Source organism: Myripristis murdjan, chromosome 24, assembly GCF_902150065.1.
Source record: "Myripristis murdjan chromosome 24, fMyrMur1.1, whole genome shotgun sequence".
Classification (NCBI taxonomy): domain Eukaryota; kingdom Metazoa; phylum Chordata; class Actinopteri; order Holocentriformes; family Holocentridae; genus Myripristis; species Myripristis murdjan.
In genome coordinates this window covers 7,077,944-7,094,364 of record NC_044003.1, presented here as the reverse complement: position 1 = coordinate 7,094,364, position 16,421 = coordinate 7,077,944, and the positions used below count along the sequence as shown (strand labels likewise).

Sequence of the window (16,421 nt, the reverse complement as noted above, 5' to 3'; positions counted from 1 at the left end):
CAGTCGTTAAGGCCGCATTTCCATGAGTGAACTGCAGTCGTTAAGGTCACGTTTCCAGGAGTGAACTACAGTCGTTAAGGTCATGTTTCCAGGAGTGAACTACAGTCGTTAAGGTCATGTTTCCAGGAGTGACCGGCAGTCGTTAAGGTCACGTTTCCAGGAGTGAACTACAGTCGTTACGGCCACATTTCCAGGAGTGAACGGCAGTCGTTAGGGTCACGTTTCCAGGGTGGGCGGCAGTCGTTAAGGTCACGTTTCCAGGAGTGAACGGCGGTCATTAAGGTCACGTTTCCAGGGTGGGCGGCAGTCGTTAAGGTTGCGTTTCCAGGAGTGAACCACAGTCGTTAAGGTCACGTTTCCAGGAGTGAACGACAGTCGTTAAGGCCGTGTTTCCAGGAGTGAACGACAGTCGTTAAGGTCACGTTTTCAGGGTGGGCGGCCGTCGTTAAGGTCGCGTTTCCAGGAGTGCACGACAGTCGTTAAGATCATGTTTCCAGGGGTGAGCGACAATCGTTGAGGTCACCTGGTTCCAGGGGCTAATGACAGTTGATAGGGTCACCTGACTCCAGGAGTAAACGTTGGATGTTAGGGTCACAAGGGGTCAAGAGTGAATGGGTCAACTTCCTGGGAAGGGATGACAGGCCAGTGTTGTAGGATGAAGACAGACGTGTGAGAGCTCCTCCTCTGTTACGAGATTCTCTGTCTTCGATCACTTCCTTCACTCCTCTTTTGAACCATCTGTCCTCCCTAAGATCCATGTGAGCGTCATTGGCAGAGAGTTTGCTGGAAGGCTGTTCAGCTCTCAGCCGGGTTAACTTGAGTTTATGGTTGAATCGCTCTGACCCAAGGGAACAAGGGCTTCTCTGTTTTGGGGGTGTCCCAAACAACGCTGCCTTTTTTCTCCTCAGGAACTACCGATTACTCGCTCCGTTGGCCTCCAAAACAACTGGCATCTGCAGCATGAAGAAGTGTTGCCAAATGTCCCAAAACACCCACGTAACTCTTGATGGAAAGTATTCGCCTTCCACTCTTCTCTGCTTCATTTATTTATGGAGTGCTGCCAAGAGTTTACAAGGGCATGCACTCAGAAAGTACGATACACAGAAACCACTGCAGGTCATTTTTGTCCCACTGGAATGAGAAACAGGCATGGCATAAAAACAGCAGGTGGCTGATCTGTAAACAAAAACACGTCTCTCTCAGTGCAAGCTGTTTCCTTTTGCCATTCTCACCCTGCATTCACGTGGTGTCAGATTTATCAGGTATAGAAAAGTCCCACCACACAGCGACATCTGGACTTTCCAACTTGACTAGACAGAGCACAGCGACATAAATTTAATATAACACAGAAAATGAACCACATGGAGAAATTTTACATGGTGTTCCTTGATGACTACAGTGCTTCAACATCCAATTTCCAGTGTTGTTAACATTTTCTTCTGAAATAGCAAAGTGTTTGCGTACTAGGCTATCACTAGCTTGATTTATAACATTATATTGGACGTTGACAGCTGGTAGCAAATAATTTATATGTGAGATCACCTGAATGCAGCATTACCTCTGGGCTATACAAACATGTTGCTGATGTCTGATGATACTATGGTATTGAAACAACCGCCGAAATCTGAGGTCTACATAAGTATCATCGCATTTTTATTGACTGGATCTCCTATATTTTCACAATATGGACTCAAACTTCTCAGCTATCAACCGTCAATCTTGAAAGGAAGGAGGACAGACACCAGAGAACTGCAGTAACAATAAATATATATCTTTATTAGTGCATTAATATACATTGGAATGCTGAGATAGTCCCAGAGACAGTGGAGTTCATAGTATTGCACTTCCATAAGCCGGGTTATGGGACAGCTGGTATTTAGTGTGGTGTCTTGTGGTTTACGTGGGCGACTCCCTCGGTCCCTGCTGGAGAGAAAACACATTACCATAAATCCTCTGACCTCGTCACTTTACATTTGTATTTCCATCTGCAAATGTGACAGCATGCTTGTGTGACCAGATGAGCATGTTGGCCATCAGATTTCACAGCCTTGTTTATCTGATCTGATCTGATTTGGCCCGTTTGAGTGTCATGTGCTGCCCTCACACTAGTTTCTTGATGGTGAGGATTTCTGGGATCGTTAAAGACATAAAAATCCTCCCTTGTGCATTGGAAAGCTGCGTTTATATTCAAGTCATCGTGCCTGAACTGCACACACTCTCACTCTGGTCAGGGGAAATTTAACAGCAGCGAGTCCAGAGCTCCACTGCTGTATAACAAACAAATAAATAAAGAGGTGTACACTTGTGGACTTGACCTCTAAGAGGGCTCTCACACTCACACTTGAGAAACAAATTCACAGACTCTTCAATGACTTTCAGTGCCTTTTTTGGTCAAATTCAATCACTTTTTTTTTTTTGGTGCAATATAAACATAAATCTCCATCCTGGGGCTTTTCTCAGGATGTGAAGTATTCAGGCGTAATGACTCAGGATGCTTCCAAGCATAATGAGTCTGGGTGATTCAAGGCCAATCATTCATATTCCAAAACTTTTTAAAAAGGTCTTGTTTGGTTTTTCTGAAATTGACAAATTTTAATGGATTTCTGAGGCTTGTGGGAACTCTGTGTTAAGAATAGCAGCGGTTTAGGAAATGACCAGCAGGCACTTTCTGCAGACAGACTGAGTTACCAGACAGAGAAAATCTGTTCTGCCAGCCACTCTGGCAAGAAACCAACCACTGGGAGGATTTCTTACTCTGTCCTAAAACTACTTGGCTGCTCAAAGAGTGAATTCTGGTATTTAGAAGCCACTGTGCTCTGCAGAGCCATGAAGCAGATTCCTGCACAAAGCAAGAGGTAAGCTAAAAGTGTTATACAGCAGTAGTGTGTTGTGCAGTAAATATTTAATATTTTTAATAACCCTAAGGGGCAAGCTGCTTTCAGACAGAATCTGCTCAGAGCAAACAGCTACTACAACCTCAATTACCACTAATACTCAAGATCAAAGGCTGCTAGAAACACAGAAACAGTGGGGCAAAGCTCATTCTCAACATGCTGCATGGGTGTAAATGTGTTGAACAAGCTGTTACATGGGCAAACTACAGCTAATGACATTGAGCAGCAATTAAGTTCACAGGATTATGTACATTTGCAGCCCTTGGGCTTACAACTGTTTTACAGAAATGTGTAAACTTAAAGGGAAGTTCAAGGTCATATATAAACAGTTATTCTTCTTCCTCCTGTGCTTCACAATAACTGCAGAGCCCTAAATATTTTAAGACAACCTGAAAAAGATGTGATCAGAAACCCCTTCCTGTGAACTATGAGTACAGTGAATCCAGCTTTAGTTCTGTTTGCTGAACAAGAGCTTGAGGCAAAGTAATTCTCAGAATAAAGTCAGTTTGTTCCAGTAACAAGAAACTACAGTGAGATGCAGCAGGAGTTTCCATTTCACTCTGTTTAACAGGCTGCGGCTTATGGTTATTTTAACTGTCAGCTGATCTAATCGTTAGTTTTTAAAGGAACTGACCAATCCTTTAGTCTCAAGTGTGAAAACTAAAGAAAAATGCTCAATGCGACTGATCAGAGCCCTAAGTGATGTCTGGTCAGAGTGCTTCCTCTGAAACAGAAAAGTAAGACAATCTCATCATCTTAGTGATGCCTGGCATTTTTACTTAATCAGTTACTAAAACTAATAATTATAACCAATTGATTTTCTGTCAAGTGACTACACAAATTGTTTCAACACTATTAATCTCAACGTGTATGCATAGTCATAAACCCTCTCACCTGCATGAGCTGAATAATTTGATTTTAAAAATATTTGTGAATATTTTTCAACCCTTTAAAATCTGCTTCTGGTTGTAAGTCACACACACTCACACACATGTATATGCAAACATGTTTAAGTATGTTTGCTGCAGACATATGCACTCATACATAACCAAACAACACACACAAGCCTCTCTTCCTGTGTGGTTTCTGAATATTCCCCCGTCTTGTTTACCTTGCTGAGTTCAGGGAACAGCTCCTGCATGGCGATGTCCAGCAGGACGTAGGTCACCTGAGGAGAAACCACAACGCAAAATTCAGCTCTCAGAGTCACCGTGAACCAAAGGGCTGCTAGTTTGATCCCCCATGCTCAATACAGTCCATGTGTAGAAGAGTCATTCCAAAATTATTATCTGATTAAGTCTTTGAAGGCTGATAACCAACTTTTTGGATTGAAGCTAATGACAACTGATATTTTGAGCTAATTTACAGTATTTTTTTTTTTTTTTTTTTTACACATGACTGGTTTCTAAAGGTATTATTATATAGGAATATGATCGGTTATTAACTAGATGAGTCCATGAATTGTTACTATAAGTTTCCTTTAATGTGCGGCTGGAATAAATCTAACCAGGACTTTATTCTCCACAGAGCTTGGGACAGGTAAGCACAAGGATTGTCTTTGTTTTTCTCTGCAGGTAAATATTACAGGTGAGTATAAGAGTGTTGGGTCATTTTTCCAGCAGGTAGGTGTTTTAATTAAAGAAAAAAGGGGGTTTAAATTAAGACCTCATGAATTCAAACTATTTTAATGAAGCCTAATATTCATAAAAGAAAGCATTTTAAGGCTTTTTAAGGGGTGTGCACACACCCTGTAAAAAACTGTCACTCTATACATTTCTGATGCTGCGTTGCATCTTTTCATCCTCAGGGCTTAACAGTATCAAGAGCAATCATTTAAAGCATATGAGTTCAACAGTGTCATACTCTCATGACGGTGCTGAATAAAAACATTTCTGGTATGCAGTTTACCTGCTTGTTGAGAAGCGGCTGCTGGAAACCGTCAAACAGGAGCCGAATGCCCTCGTACTTCGCCTCCTCACCAATGCACTTTCCCACAAAGTCTGCAATGAGACATATGCACACACACACATACATACCTATCATCCACTTGTTGAACATATCAGTGTAGGACTGTTCCTATGTGAGGTGATTCATCTCTCTTTGGATGTTTAAATTCTTGGATGGAGATGTTTGGATGTACAGTAAGCATACAGCTGAGGTCAGACAGACGGGGACGACAAACTGTTTAGGTGTCTGGATGCACACCAGACCCAATCCAGTGTACTGAATTATGTTTGCACTTAAAGCTGAAGTAAGCAACCTTTTTTCACATTAAAAGGAAAATTCTGGTATTTCTCAACCTGGGCCCTATTTTTACAAAATCGAGAGCGCTTCAGGCAGCAACTGCAAAACGGGCTGCAACAGAATCTAACGGGGCAAGCTCGCAGGTCATATTACCGCCACTAGTAGAATTTTTTCCACTGACAGGTTCAGATCGTTCAGGACTCTTCTGGGCGTCGGCCTTTGGGCAGATTTTTGCCAGATCTCTAGCACCACGTTTGCTGCTGGCGGTCCGCTTGGCCAGGAAGGAGGGGCCGACTTGAATGTTGTGTTTACAAACTGCAACCAACAAATCCTACTCATCCTGCCTTTAAATGATGGGAACACGTTGCCTGTGGGTGTGTCATATGGGTGAGGCCGGCGGTAAGAAGGAAGTCACAGAAACAAAAACACCAGAGAAAACCAAAGATAAAAGAAACAACAGTGAAGCTAAACATTCAAAAACAACACACATTAGTGCTGTTTTTATTGCAGATTGGCAGCGACGTTCTGTATACATTTCTGTTGTGGTTTTTCTCAGGCCTGTTACTTTGGTCTCAGGCAATGAGCCATTCTCTGTTACAATCTTCCATCCACACTAAGTGGGTGAAATAGGCTTTTTGAACACGCTATCTAAAGTGTGCTCAAAAATTTCAAAACAGCAGTCTGGTGTTTTGAGTGTGTATGAAGAAAACAGAGCCCATCAGAATAAGTGACAAGTGCTGAAATAGAAACACCAACCTTTTTTTTTTTTTTTTCAAGTGAAGCGAGACTAATTGAGCCAGCATGTACCATTTAATAATCGCTCTCTGTCTTGACAGTGATGTTCAGATTAATCTTATGATTCATGCTATATGTGACAGTGAGTTAGCGACCTTTTCTAGCGTTTGTTCTTCATCGGGACACATTCATGGATGGCTGTTGTATACTATACACAACAACTGTATAAATGCCATAATTCCCCTGAGGACATTGTTTACTGTCACAAATGGTAATTTAGTGCTGCTAACTTTACTTGGCTTTGTCTTGTCCCTGTTTCACCATCATTCGCGTCATCACCACGAAGAATGACCTTCTTGTGGGTATTATTGCCATATGAAAGAATACATGAGAGAGAGTCAAAGATGTATTTAACCGCTTATCCTAACCAAAAAAGGGATCAGCCTTCATTTAAGTAGTGCATGTATGTAAATCCCTTCACTAATACTGTACACAAACAGATCTTTTTACCTCTGCAATAAAGGATTGGTTTTTGCCTGCTTACAGGAAACATGTTTATCAGGTAGACAAATTAAAAGAAACAAGAAGTGTATTTCTGAAAGAACACAGAGTGAAACGTGGGTCTAGTGGGAGCCTTATGGTGGCCACATGTTTGAATTCACTTTCTGGAAGTGCGATTCAAGGTGGTGGGAAATGAAAAGAGGAATGCACTCCCCTTGCGTAACCAATACTCAGATAAATAGTCAACAGTTGGAATGATGTACATTTCCTGTGAGTAAGCATAAATTTACCTTCCAGCCAGGAAGGTAAATGGTTCCAAATGAGAATATAATCCAACCAAACTAAATCGAAACACTGTGCATTGTGGGTTGAAGACACTAGTGTGGTGTAGCATGGAAGGGACACTAAAATATCATGTTGACCCGAGAAGCTGCCAGCCAGAGCTGCTAGAGCTGACAAAATAAATTCGAACAAACTTGGAGTAACTAAGAGCTGAGGCTGTTCTAGAAATATAAGCCGAAAACAAAATTTCACAACTGCATGTGTGAAAACAGAAAATAAAATATCGAGGTCTATGCCGTTACGTTATTGTTGCTCCATTATTCTGGTGTTGCTGTGTTGTTGCAGTGCACTGCTCTGTTTTTGCCCAATAAATGATTGACCCATTCAACTGAATTCATGTAATTTGTTTACAAGTTTGTGTTTGCTTGACACCTGATGAAAAATAAATCAGCCATGGCAAAAGAAGGGAAACTATGGCAACCCATATTTTGTGTCTGAAGGAAATTCGCATTTACTAATCAGTGTGCTCAACAGATGGATAAATGGTTATTTAGAGTGGGCTGAATACACAAGTACACAAAAGTACAGTTAACATACACAGGGCCTGGCTATGGGATGATGAGGTGTTTGGTGTTGAAACCGACCTGGTAAATACTTCATCATTTCCTCAAACGTCTGCTTGGCTCTGATTTGTTTGTCCTCTGGAGTTCGCTCCTCGCAGGTCTCGCAGAAAACAGCATCTAGAGGCAGGAAGGACAATATGAAGACTAATGGGTAAAAGTATTACAGGTCAAGTCCCTTCACAGCTTTGATTTTTTTATTTCTCCTCGTTAACCCTGAATCTGGCAGGCAAACAGTGTTTTTACATGAACATTAATATTCACATGTTTTCAATGGTACTCGAGCAGTTTGTTGTGAGCTCGCACTCATAACCAGGGCAGAGGTAAAGTAGAGGAGGGAACATGCACATAGACAAATAAACCAAGCCCTATGTATGTACATTAACAACTTGGATCAATGGAGAGTGTATTATTAGGTATACAGATGCTGTCTTCATGATTATTGATGTTGCTTTTTCAGCATCCTATTCTGATGATTGGTAGAATACACAACTTGGTTTAATGGACGCTCTGCTAACTTTTGTGTTTCACAACGGTCTTCTGATTAGACGAACTAATCTATAGCTGTGTCCCAGTTCAGAAACAGTTAGTATCCTTTCCGCACAGTTGGCAAGTGAGGTGGAAAGTGAAAACTTTCATTTCTATAACAAAGATAATAGAAATGAAAGTGCAAGTTCTTGTTTTTAATCTTATCTACTTTGATTTAGAATAAATGCAAACTTGACCTCATATTTTCATTGTTTAGCTGGCATAACAAAGAGTCAAGTATAGTGATTTAAAATGAGGATTAGCATCTTTTCAATTTCAGCTACAGCCCTTTATTGAATGTCAGAGTACCTTCTTGTAAAGGTTTATGAGTAATGGGTAACAGCTGTTTCATCTTGTGAGGCCAGGCTAGGGGGAACCTTCACTGACAAGAGGAATCCTCAGTACATCGTCCCAATTAGCATTTGTTAGCCAACTAGAACGTCTAACCTTCAGTCCTCTGATGACCACACATTCACATCGGCTCGTCTGAGGCAGGCGGCCCCTGAATTGGCACACAGTTCTAAAAAGGTTTCCCTAAAACCACTGTCATTTCTTGGCTCTGAAGATGCAGTCAGCAGGAAAACGTTAGCCTTGTCCACCTTACTTGAGAGAGGCTGAAAGAGATCGTGTTGCTGTGGTGTGAGCTGACTTTTTCTCCTGTAGAGCTGTGCCTACCTCTGAGCTGGGTGATGAGGGAGACCATGCGGTGTTCCTGCAGGATCTGGTCCAGTCTCGACTGCATGTAGTGGTCCATGTACGTATCAAACGTGTTCCTGAACAGGATTCTCCCGGCAGCCATGACATGATGCAGCCAGTCCGGCATGTGGAAAACCACCCGGCCTGTTGGTGAAAAGCACCACTGATGCTGGGGAAGCTTTAACATCAAACAAACAGCCAGCACTCTTGGAAAATGAATCAAAAGTGTTTGCATCTGAAAAAAACTTGTAACTGCTGACATGTTACAAGGTGCTGGAAATTTGTAGTACAGTGATAAAAAAAAAAAAATAATAATAATAATATAAAAAAGACAAGATGGGTGCAGAAATATCTTTAACATTACAATATATGTATATCAAATGAAAGGGCCACAGTCTTCAGAACAGCTTAAATGCATTTTGATTATTTTGGAAGCTGGACTGTTCTCAGGGAGGAAGATTTTTTGAAGCCACATTTCACAACCCAGGGAACAGATTTACATGGGTCTTTTTTCCTCAACTGACCCCAACTGATGAGTCCCTTACAAGAAATGTAAGTCAAGGGTGATGACAGGAAACTGTTCCTTGACACTGACATCACCAGTGTGTTACATTTCAGCTGAATCTGATCATATTGATGATTCTCCTTTTTTGGTTTTGTCACCCCCACTTACCGACATACATCATGCAATCATACATGCCGTCAACAGTCATCATTTCCATGAAGTAGTTCTGGTTGTGTCTCCTCTCTGGGCCCTCTGAGAGGTTAGCGTTGTTCTTAAAAAGATTGCTGAGGAGCTGCAGATTGAAACCAGATGATCAGTTTGATCCCATGAAAATCTAGTGTCACGGAAAATTTGAATCATACCAGTAAAACTTGGAAAAAAAAGTCACCTACTCTCACAAAATTAAAGTAAAGCACATTACTGGACACAGATGAAGGACTCATTTAATTTGTTCTGAATCAGACTGAAACTTCTATCCTTTAGTTCCACACGGCACAAAGTGGACCAGAAAACAGAAAACATTTATTGTGGGGTATGTGAGAAGGGGCTGGACATTGGAGAGCACTGTTTCATTTCCCAAACAAGTTTTTGGATTAGAAAAGGCAACCTGGACACAAAGCTACCCTTCCCGAAACCATAGGCGGAGTTTGAAATTTGCGCTGGGGGGGGCAAACATTTTTTTTTTTTTTTATTTTATTTATTACAATACCAAACATAATGTAATTCAGATTTATTTCTGAAAATAATCTTATTTTACTGCATTGCTTAAATGTTTATAGATATGTATAAAGGAAAAAAAATATTGGACCTATTTTTGACTCAATGTAGTGACACATTTCAGACACTAGGGGGGGCAATGCCCCCCCTGCCCCCCCGCAAACTCCGCCTATGCCCGAAACTGATGAAAATAATCATGTGCTGACTGAAACTGCAGCCTCAGTACACCTGCTAACATTTTATTTTGTTCTTTTACCTGCCAGCCACAAACAAAAATGCTGAGAAACAGCGACTGGTAAGTTTGCCTCCTCTACAGTCCAATTTGTCACGTAAATCCTAACTGAGTAGCTGGCATTGGCAAATGAATCTGTAATCGGTGTCTCAGGCTACCCGTGTATGTGGGTTTTAAAAACGGAGACATTTCCCTTCGTTTGTGCCCTTCTTTTACATGCAAACGGCAAATTCGCCTCTGAAAACGATTCTTTCTAAAATCTCCCGCCAGAGTGAATATTTAGGAAAACTCCCATTTCACATTTGCATGTAAACAAAAAACATAGTTCTAGGCAGCCGACGTCACATTATGCACCAAAAGTGCACGCCATGTTTACATTTGGCTATGGTGATCAATGACATGATATACGCATATTATGTCTATGATGGTGATGATCATGGATGCATTCAGAGTAGCAGTCGCATTTCTGTTGGTACAAACACTTTCCATATGTTTGTATTTGCAAATCAAGCTGCTTTTTTATATCGAGAAGCAGAGACGAATGAGGGCTCGGAGGTCAGCAATTCTGCAAATTCTCCTCCCTCCAACACAAAGAGCCAGTCCGCGGCACCGCCAGCGTCACCAGTTTTGGGTCCGACCTGGGCGGACTGCTGTCTGATTGGTTTGCATGGCTTTCTCCTTCTTCCTACACTGCTGCCCATAGGCTTGGCTTAGTTATGATGGTGCTCGATGGCATATTTATGCGGGTTGATGTAAACGAAAACTTTTTTGAAAACTATGCTGTGTGCACGATGTTATTTTGGAAAACAGAGGGAGGGAAGTATTCGTTTCTCAAAATACCCAACTATGTGTAAACGTAGACTCAAACAGGAACTCAAAACAGCATTAATTAATACAGTGAGAACAGCCTGACATGAGTGTGAGTGTGTGTGTGTGTGTGTGTGTGTGTTAGTGTGTGAGGACCTGGTCCAGCATGCTACTGCATGAGAAGAGAAAGCATAATTACCCAACAGGTAACACCTGCGCCAATTAGCCCACCCTGGCCCTGCTCCCATGAGCCACTCCCGCCTAAGTCTCCCCTGCAGCTGAGCCCAGACCACACAACACACACCATCACCGCAGTGGGATTTATCAGCCACTGTGGTCTGTAGGCACAATACTGATTTCCTGCCTGGGTCAAGTCAACACAATCAACAACCCTCAGATCACTGGAACTACATAAAAACAATAAGATTTATCACACTAACACACACGATGCAGACTCCTGACACAGACGAGTGCTGCGGAAACAAAAACTTCCTTTTCTCTTAAACCTGATGAGTTCATGCTGACTAAACTGTAATGGCAGTTATGTAGGATGACTGTACTGTTCCATACAAAAGAAAAAAACCCTCATCTAATGCCAAGTGCAATAAAAAATCCAGAATGTACTTTCTGGACCAACTATCAAAAGCTGATATATACATATTTACTTGTCAAAATAATCAAATTACATTCTTCATAGAAAAGTGTAACCAGACATTCAGTTTTAATTTAAATAAGCCCACTGAAGACACAATGGATTTTTTTCATATAATCTTTGTTTTTTCCTTTTGTCATCCTCCAGCTGCTATGAGGAATGTTTAACACATTGTTTTGCTTTGCTTGGTCAAAGAGAGCGCATGGGGACCAGTTGGGACAAAGTTTGGAACAGCTTTATCCTCTCAAAGAAAGATTTACTGGTACTTGGCACTTAGGGCCCTATCTTGCGCCAGACTCCCTAAACCTGCTATTTGCGGATTTAGGATTTAGGAAGAGGCGTTCCCCCGCAAAAGTTGCTATCTTGTGCACCTCCCGCTATCCGCAAAACACCTGCGCTACCCGCTATATTATGCATAGGCGTGTTTTGGGCGTTACGCCAGCTAAACCAACCAGTGTGCCAGGTGCCATTGCCTTTAAGGGCAGGATGCGCTATCCTAAATCCTAAATCCTAAACCCGCGATGGAGAGAGGGAGGTAGATTTCTCAGTAATCCCTCTGGACTCTGCACATCCCTTTAAGATTACTTTTAACACTAAGGTCCCGTTTACACGACAACAGTTCTGATGAAAACGGAAAATTCATTCCTTTGCGTTTTTAAAAAGTTCCATGTTTATACGATAACGCTGTGAGAACGATCCTCGTTCACACGGATCCGCAAATACAACTGAAAACGCTGTCGTGTGCATGCCAGGCCAGTAGGTGGTGGTGAACTTTGCAATGTAACACCACAGAGTAGCACCGCACGCCTGCGCACAAACAGCTCGATAGTCGACCATTGTTGTTGTTTTCCTGTTCGCACATGGCTGAAAACGTCATAGTCACGCCAGAAGTGGGGCCGTGTCGTCATCGTTTTCACAAGAATTGCGTTTTGCCAGTTTACACGGTGGTGGGGAGAGCGGTGTTTTCAAAAAATTCCACCCTGGAACCCAGTTTCAAAAGCTTGTGTTTTCAAGCACCTAAAACGCCGTTGTTGTGTAAATGAAAGGCCAAACCTCAACAAAAGTTTACCGTTTTTGTGAAAATCGTTGTTGTGTCAACGGCACCTAAATATCTTTGTTTGAGCGGTAAACAGAGCCCAAGGTCCACATATGTCCTTAAATTAAGAGCCATTCTATGTTATTGTGTAAAATGAAAACTGCAGTAATCCACATGGTTTGCACTGTGGATTGCACTATTAGAACACAAAACTGTTCCCTGAGGTCCTGCAGGCCTCTGTTAGGCTGAATGTGTAATTTCTAAATGGGCTGATGGACTCGTGCTGATATTTTCCTGCACGCTGCTGCACAAAGCTGACTGAGGTTTTTGTCCTTGTTTGTCGTCAGCATAAGTAAAACAAAGTTTTTCATTTGGCCACTTTGTGGAAATGAAACATTTCCATTCAGTCTGGGCAACTAATCTCAATCACTCACTGCAGTGGGAGATATTAGTTCAAAAAAAGCAATGGACCAGATATTCATGACATGTCAAATTACAGCTGTTTTGTTTTTTTAACACATTGGACAGAGTTCACTTATGGCTTGCAACCAGTTCAGATCCACGCCATACCAGTGACTTTAGCAGAGACCCACTTTTCTCTTACACACTGAGCTGTTTGGTAAAATGAGTGTCTGTGATTTGTGATTTGTGATTTAACAGCCATTGTGTCTAGTGGGCAAAAATATAAAATATACCTTCTTGTTGTTCTCGGCTGTGGGACTGATGATGGTCAGCTCCGGGCGGCTGGGTTTGGGTTTAGGCGATTCGCACGAATTGAAGAAGGACTGTATGAACGGCTCCAGGTTCTGTCCTTTCTGGAACACAGAGGTCAGTGGGGCGCGGAGGTCAGCACAGCCAGCACAATGTATATTATATAACATCCTCATCCTGTTAAACTCGGGGGAGTATCAACACAAAACCTGGCTAGGATGTTAGAGGAAGGGCGGGGGCGAGTGAGGGTAATGATATGGGGTTATCATGTTATCATATATGAACCAGAGAATGCGGAAATTCCAGACACAATAAGAACAGAAATGAAAAGGGGGGGAAAACATGAAATAAAGAGAATTCTGTCATGTGGAAATTCCCAGACCTTGATAATAATGGCACTTATCTGCAAACGGTGTAAAACACCGGGTAACTCACAATATGATACTATCACAATATTTTACCCATAATAATTGTGAACAAGTGTATCTATAAAGTATCACAAGAGGACATATAGCAATATATTTAATTATCAATGTATTATACCCCTACCATCCACATGGCACACTCCTGTGTTCTCTGCTTTTGTCTTTGCCTGCTGTTATCAACTCTCTCTTTTGGGAAACATTTCAGTCCACGATTGACTCACCTCTTTTATCAGTTTCCCAGGAACAGACTTGAAAATTTTACCTGAGAAGAGAGGGATAGTATGCAAATCAGCTGCACGGTAATGCTTCTCTGGGAAGATAGGGAGATGGTGCAACATATAACAGGCCTTGAAATTATGTAATCTATTTATTTTATTTGACCTTTTTTATTTAATCAGAAAGTCACTTTAATCTCTTTTTCAAGAGTCCTGTGCTATGTTGTAGAAAAGGTTGCAAAAGCAAAAGTGGTAATATTACTGCTTGAAATCAGAAAAGTCAGATAGTAATGATCTGTTGGTTTTCCTATGGAGAGGTCACAAACAAATGCACACTGCCACCGAGTGGGGAATTCACTGATGTTCCCTGTATTGTCTCTGTCTGATGGTGATGCACAGGTTAATCTACAAGCCACAGGTCCTGCAGGTTTGGGTGAGCTCACAACAAAATATCACAGGTTCAGGCGGGCGGGTCAAAAAGTGAAAAAGCAGCGTTCTGAGTAAGTTATAGATAACTTACAGAAACACTGTGAAAGTAGGCTGGGCTCTGCATTTCTAGTCTACCTTTCTAGTCCACCCTCTCTTCCCCTCTTTCTGTCACTCGCTCTCAAACACATACACACACACACACACACATACACACACACACACACACACACACACTCTTTTTGAATTTAATTACAGAGAAAAATGAACTTTTCCATGATATTCAAATTTTTTAGATGCACCTGTATATGCAAGCAGCTTTGTCATCAATTTATGACGTGGTTTTGGTTACGGCAGACTTAATCAAAGAAAAGTTAAAACCGGATGGTGCTAAAGTTTCATGTAAAAAGAACCAAAATATAAGGCGTGGGAGAGATTTGTGCAGATTGTCCTGTCAAATGACACTGTAACAGACCATGTTATCTGCTTGAGTTATGAGGCACTGCACAAATATGATGGCCATAAGTAGGGATGGGCCGATCCGATCCACTGGATCGGTATCGGGTCCGATCCAGGCCAAAATGACTGGATCGGGTATCGGATTTTTTTATTAGACCCGTCCGATCCGATCCATAAGCCCAAGCTATCTCATATATCCTCAACTTCACTTTGCGCGACATGCCGTAACACAGACGAGCTGTCGCCATGGTTGCCATGTGCCTGTGTTTTCGTCACGTGAGCAGAAGCCTGCAATCATGCCCTCCGTACGGAGGACAAAAGCGCAACGTTTGCCATATGAGTGTCTCAGGGGGTGGTAGCAAAACCGGACGTTTTAACACAACGGACTTAATAAAGCATCTGAAGAAGCATCATGGAAAGGAGTACAGAGACTTTTTACAGGCGAGTGCAAAGAAAAGTGAACTGTTTTTGTTTTTGGTGCAGAAAATCTTGGGCCCGTTTCACAAAGCAGGTTTAGTGAAAACTCTTCAGTCTGTTAACCCTGAAAAGAGGGAAACTCTGAGTTTTCTGTTTCACAAAGGAAGGTAACTCAAAGCAGAGAAAGAGGGGTAACTCTAGCCTGTTTCACAGAGGGAGGTAACTTAAGCTCTCGGTCAGTTACCGCAGTAACAGACTCCATGAAACTAACCTGGTCGGGACCAGGTTTTTCTCATGAAACCTCGAGTTTCTCTCTGTGTCCGCCCTCTTTCAGCCACACACGGTATTTAACTTCCTCATTCATTCAGTCAGCAGGCGAGTTTTGGCGTGGCATATTAGTTCTGCCGTCTGTTACTTAAAAAAAAAAAAAGTCAGTAAGCCTTTATTAGAAGTCCATTAGTAGATGGCGTCTTTTTTTTCACGAACATGGCATGTCCTTTCGACAACGATCCCGTGGATGAAGGTGCACTGTTACTGCGCAGAGAATTAAATATTCGTCGGGAGATGGTTATAAGACCGCGCATAGATGTTTTAGCATTTCCAGACAATTATCTTTTTGAGCGTTACCGTTCCACGTCACCTAAATGAAATAAATTAATATTATTGATTGCAACGGACTACATTTAAACTTACGTATTGACCCGAGCAGCAATGTTCTCAATCGCCGTCTCCCTCTGCTTTGCCGCTGCAGCGGTGTTGCACTTTCTTTAAAAACATGTTCAAACTCGCTGTATGAATGCATTAAGAAACTGGGGTGAAAAACGCAGCCCGGCGCTTCCCCGTTGCCATGGTGACTCGTCTTATAGTTGTTGTGCACGTGCTTAACTCCAGGTGAAACTACTCCGAGTTGATGAAACTAACTCAAATGCAAAATTTGCACCAAGTTGTACTTTTATTTAGTGTTACACATGACTTCAGTTGTTGTCACATATTTTCCTTCTTTCTTTAGGGGACCAGAATAGTTGTTGTACAGTGAATGTGGTGTTTTTAGATGTCAGTATCAAGCAAATTACATCCACGTATTATTAACAACTTTTTGAGTGACAAAAAGAATCGGATCGGTATCGGTATCGGCCGATCCTCAAGGCTGCAGTATCAGTATCGGTATCGGATGTAAAAAAGTGGTATCGAGCCATCCCTAGCCATAAGACAGGTGCATCAAATGTGCTAAATCTGCACATCAGAGGGTCAAGCTGAGTGTGGGTGAAATTGCACTGTGCAACTTTATTAATGTATATCAGGCCAGAGCTAGAAAACCA

The 16,421-nt window shown here is 41.9% G+C and overlaps 1 protein-coding gene across 4 annotated transcripts in view; it reads right to left on the bottom strand.

The window, feature by feature from the left end:
- Nucleotides 1–1,750: 1,750 nt before the first annotated feature.
- Nucleotides 1,751–16,421, bottom strand: part of LOC115356064 (sorting nexin-14-like) — a 29,743-nt gene continuing 15,072 nt past the window's right edge. For 3 of the 4 annotated variants that reach the window (XM_030047061.1, XM_030047062.1, XM_030047064.1), the window contains exons 22-29: nt 13,807–13,847; nt 13,145–13,264; nt 9,174–9,297; nt 8,480–8,644; nt 7,301–7,396; nt 4,803–4,894; nt 4,006–4,062; nt 1,751–1,923 (exon numbers count right to left, since the gene is read on the bottom strand). In XM_030047061.1, the coding sequence (XP_029902921.1) occupies nt 1,897–1,923; nt 4,006–4,062; nt 4,803–4,894; nt 7,301–7,396; nt 8,480–8,644; nt 9,174–9,297; nt 13,145–13,264; nt 13,807–13,847 (722 nt within the window). In that variant the 3' untranslated portion in view covers nt 1,751–1,896. The remainder of the gene's footprint in view (nt 1,924–4,005; nt 4,063–4,802; nt 4,895–7,300; nt 7,397–8,479; nt 8,645–9,173; nt 9,298–13,144; nt 13,265–13,806; nt 13,848–16,421) is intronic. The other variant, XM_030047063.1, reaches the window with a different exon arrangement.